Genomic DNA, 3,397 nt, shown 5'->3' on the forward strand with positions numbered 1-3,397 from the left:
AGGTGGCCGGACCTCAGCAGACTGCAACCGCTTTACCGAGAGCTTCATCTACTCTAAAGGAGCCTCTAACACCAGAGACTACCAGCAAACAAATCAAGAGAGACAAGACGACTGAGTGAGGGAATACCTAAGGACTCCTCCGAAGACTAACTTACTTTTCATAAAACTGGGACCAGGATTCGTCTTGAACACGCAGAAGAAAGATTTATCCAAGATGCTGATGCTTACTGTTGTCGTTACCTTCCTTGGAAGCCTCAGTTTGGTGAGTTATTTCTCTATCTCTGAAAGAGAGCCATCATTTTCTGTATTTACCCTTAGGAGAGGGAATTAAGGGGATATTTCTTTAAACGGGGTGAGATGCTGATAGATTTTCGATAGTTTTGGGTTATTCTGTGTGGCATGACTTCAGAAGTTTCAGTTCTTTAATAGAAGATTTGCTTGTTGGCTGTACAGGTTTCCTCCTCCTCCTCCTCCCCCTGCCCCTCCGAGTGTCCGCTGGAGATGCCCAAGTGCGCACCCGGCGTGAGCGTCGTCCTGGGCGGCTGCTGCAAAGTTTGCGCCAGGCAGCTGAACGAGGACTGCAGCCTGACCGAGCCTTGTGACCACACTAAAGGGCTGGAGTGTAACTTTGGGGCCAGCTTTGCTGCTGCTACTACTCGTGGCATCTGCCGAGGTATGTATAAAGATCATCCAGCTCCAGATGTGCATGAATTTGAATTAGTCTAAAGGGTTTTTTTCTAAATAAGGGGGTTCATTTCAGGAGTATGGGGACCTGAGTGATTTCAGCACTGTGGAATGCAGATAGAAGGAAACTTAGACTAAACCTCAAAGTACAGACAGCCCACTGTGGAGGGAAAGAGACTCCTCAGGCAGCCTGAAGAATTTCACAGTTTAACTGATCCTTACCTGGCAGCCATGTGATGTCTTCAGCAGACGTTTCGGAGCAGAGCAGGAAAGAATAACATTCCTTTCCTCCTCTTTTTTTCTCCCCTCGCAGCAAAGTCAGAGGGCAGACCCTGTGAGTACAACAGCAGGATCTACCAGAACGGAGAGAGCTTCCAGCCTAACTGTAAACACCAGTGCACATGCATCGATGGGGCAGTGGGATGTGTCCCACTGTGCCCACAGGAGCTCTCCCTGCCCAACCTGGGCTGTGCCAACCCCAGACTGGTCAAGGTACCAGGACAGTGCTGCGAAGAGTGGGTGTGTGATGATGGCAAGGAGACAGACATCCTGGAGAAGATCTTTGGCAAAGACATGCTGACAGATGAGTCGGAAAGAGACCTCACCAACAGGAACGAGCTCATTGCCATTGTAAAAGGAGGACTCAAGTCTCTACCTGGTAAGAAAGTTGTCTTTCATCCTGGAAATGATCTTTTTTTCTGCATATATAGACATAGAAGATCAAAAATATGTGCAAGATGCTAATGTTTGTTTTTTTTTAATTTCTTCTTTCAGCCTTCAGACCACAGCCTGAAGTCCACATGTTTGACAGCCAGAAGTGCATCGTCCAAACCACACCCTGGTCCCAATGCTCCAAGAGCTGTGGAACAGGCATCTCCACCAGAGTCACCAACAACAACAGCGAGTGCAAGCTGGTCAAAGAGACAAGAATCTGTGAAGTGCGGCCATGCACCCAGTCACCTTACTCCAGTCTGAAGGTAAGCTTGAGCCACCATGACTGAATGAGATGGAAGCATGCATGATACTGAAAATGAATCACTTCTGGGTCTGAGTTCATGACTAATCTCCACCTCCTTTTTTGTTTATTTCCTCTGCAGAAAGGAAAGAAGTGCAGCAGAACCAAGAAGTCTAGCCAGCCGGTGAAGTTCACCTATGCCGGCTGCTCCAGCTTGAAGAAGTACAGGCCCAAGTACTGCGGAGCCTGCGTGGACGGCCGCTGCTGCAGCCCCCACGACACCAGAACCATCCGCGTCAAGTTCCGCTGCGAGGATGGCGAGACCTTCAACAAGAACATCATGATGATCGAGTCCTGCAAGTGCACCTACAACTGTCCACATGCCAACGAAGCCTCCTACCCCTTCTACCGCCTCTCCAACGACATCCACAAGTTCAGAGACTGATTGGTGAAGAACGTCCAAACCCCTCAGCAAAGAGAAAGGCATAAGCAGCAGCACTGGCAGCCAATGGCGGTCCAGACGAACGCAGGGGTGTAAATAGACTACCAATCAACTACCGGCTTCTTGTTGTAACTAGATTCCCAAGGAATTGTGGGCTTACATCATGAGGACTTAATGAAGTGCACTGTTTGCTGTGTCTACATCAGCATTCTTAACTACGAACCGCTTCATATTAATGGAGCATCACGAGTAGCTTCGTTATGGAGCAAGATGTAATTAATATTTGTACATTTATGTTAGTCGCTGATATCAATTCACTGTGTATATTTTGATCCTTTACATCGGACATGACCCAGACTGTAGACTTGTGTGTGTATATGTAGATATGCACATACGCAACTTCAATTAGCATACCATCCTGTATCTTAAGAACAAGACACCGAAATGTAACCTCTGGACTTGTTTAACAAGTGTGCGGTTTCATTCCTTCCTGACGTGGGCATTATTGTTCATGTTTTGTGGCAGCTATTGAACTCCCTTCATGAAAAAGACAAAACGAAACATGTCAAAGGATGAATGAATGTTTTTATTATTGTTATTAATATTATTTATCGAAAAAAAATGTAGCTACTTTATTTGGATATTATGTGTCATACTGGAATAAATTGTAAAATGATTTAATTTTATATGCTTCAAATAAAACTGATTTATTTATGAAATATGACACTGCCTGGGTTCAGTCTGTTCAAACTCCACCACAGGACGGTACAAACAGAATCCAATGCTCTCATGCACAGGGCAGGGGGCTGGGCATTTCAAAGCCACTATTTCCAGGGAAAATCCTCCTGTTATATCATTCAGTAGACCCAACAGATTCTCAGACAGACACTGAGCAGGGTCAGTCTGTTCTTATATAACACAACCTTGGAGGCTCTCTCTCCTGACTTTTTGTGCTTTGGAATGCCATTCTGCAACGAGCTAGCTTGCTTTCATTTGATCTGGCTAAGCCATACACTTGACTGATTCTGAGAGGGAAAAAAAAAAAAAAAAAAAGATTAAGTCCACGAGTAGCAATGAGTATGGGAGTATGCCAAGAATCTTAAGTGCTGCTCTGAATGGGCTGGGATTAGACACCATGCAAGGGGGACAATGACTATTATTGTATACAATGGGCTGTATACAAAGAATGCATTCCCGAGTAAGCTTTTTATTTTTTTCACACAGCGAGTTACCACTGCCAAATTGACCTAATTCATTAGTAGTTGCCTTTAAAACTGAATTAGTTGCATTGGCCTCTGTTGGCTCTTAAACCACAG

At 45.3% G+C, this 3,397-nt stretch overlaps 1 protein-coding gene across 1 annotated transcript; it reads left to right on the plus strand.

Moving 5' to 3' along the window:
- ccn1 (cellular communication network factor 1) lies at window positions 1–2,805 on the plus strand. Its single transcript, XM_050055432.1, has 5 exons — window positions 1–262; window positions 454–673; window positions 998–1,342; window positions 1,459–1,661; window positions 1,782–2,805. The coding sequence occupies exons 1-5, from the start codon at window positions 215–217 to the stop codon at window positions 2,082–2,084; spliced, it is 1,119 nt and encodes a 372-aa protein (XP_049911389.1). The 5' UTR covers window positions 1–214; the 3' UTR covers window positions 2,085–2,805.
- The last annotated feature ends 592 nt before the right edge of the window (window positions 2,806–3,397 follow it).

The sequence above is a fragment of the Epinephelus moara genome, chromosome 10, assembly GCF_006386435.1.
Source record: "Epinephelus moara isolate mb chromosome 10, YSFRI_EMoa_1.0, whole genome shotgun sequence".
Lineage (NCBI taxonomy): Eukaryota > Metazoa > Chordata > Actinopteri > Perciformes > Serranidae > Epinephelus > Epinephelus moara.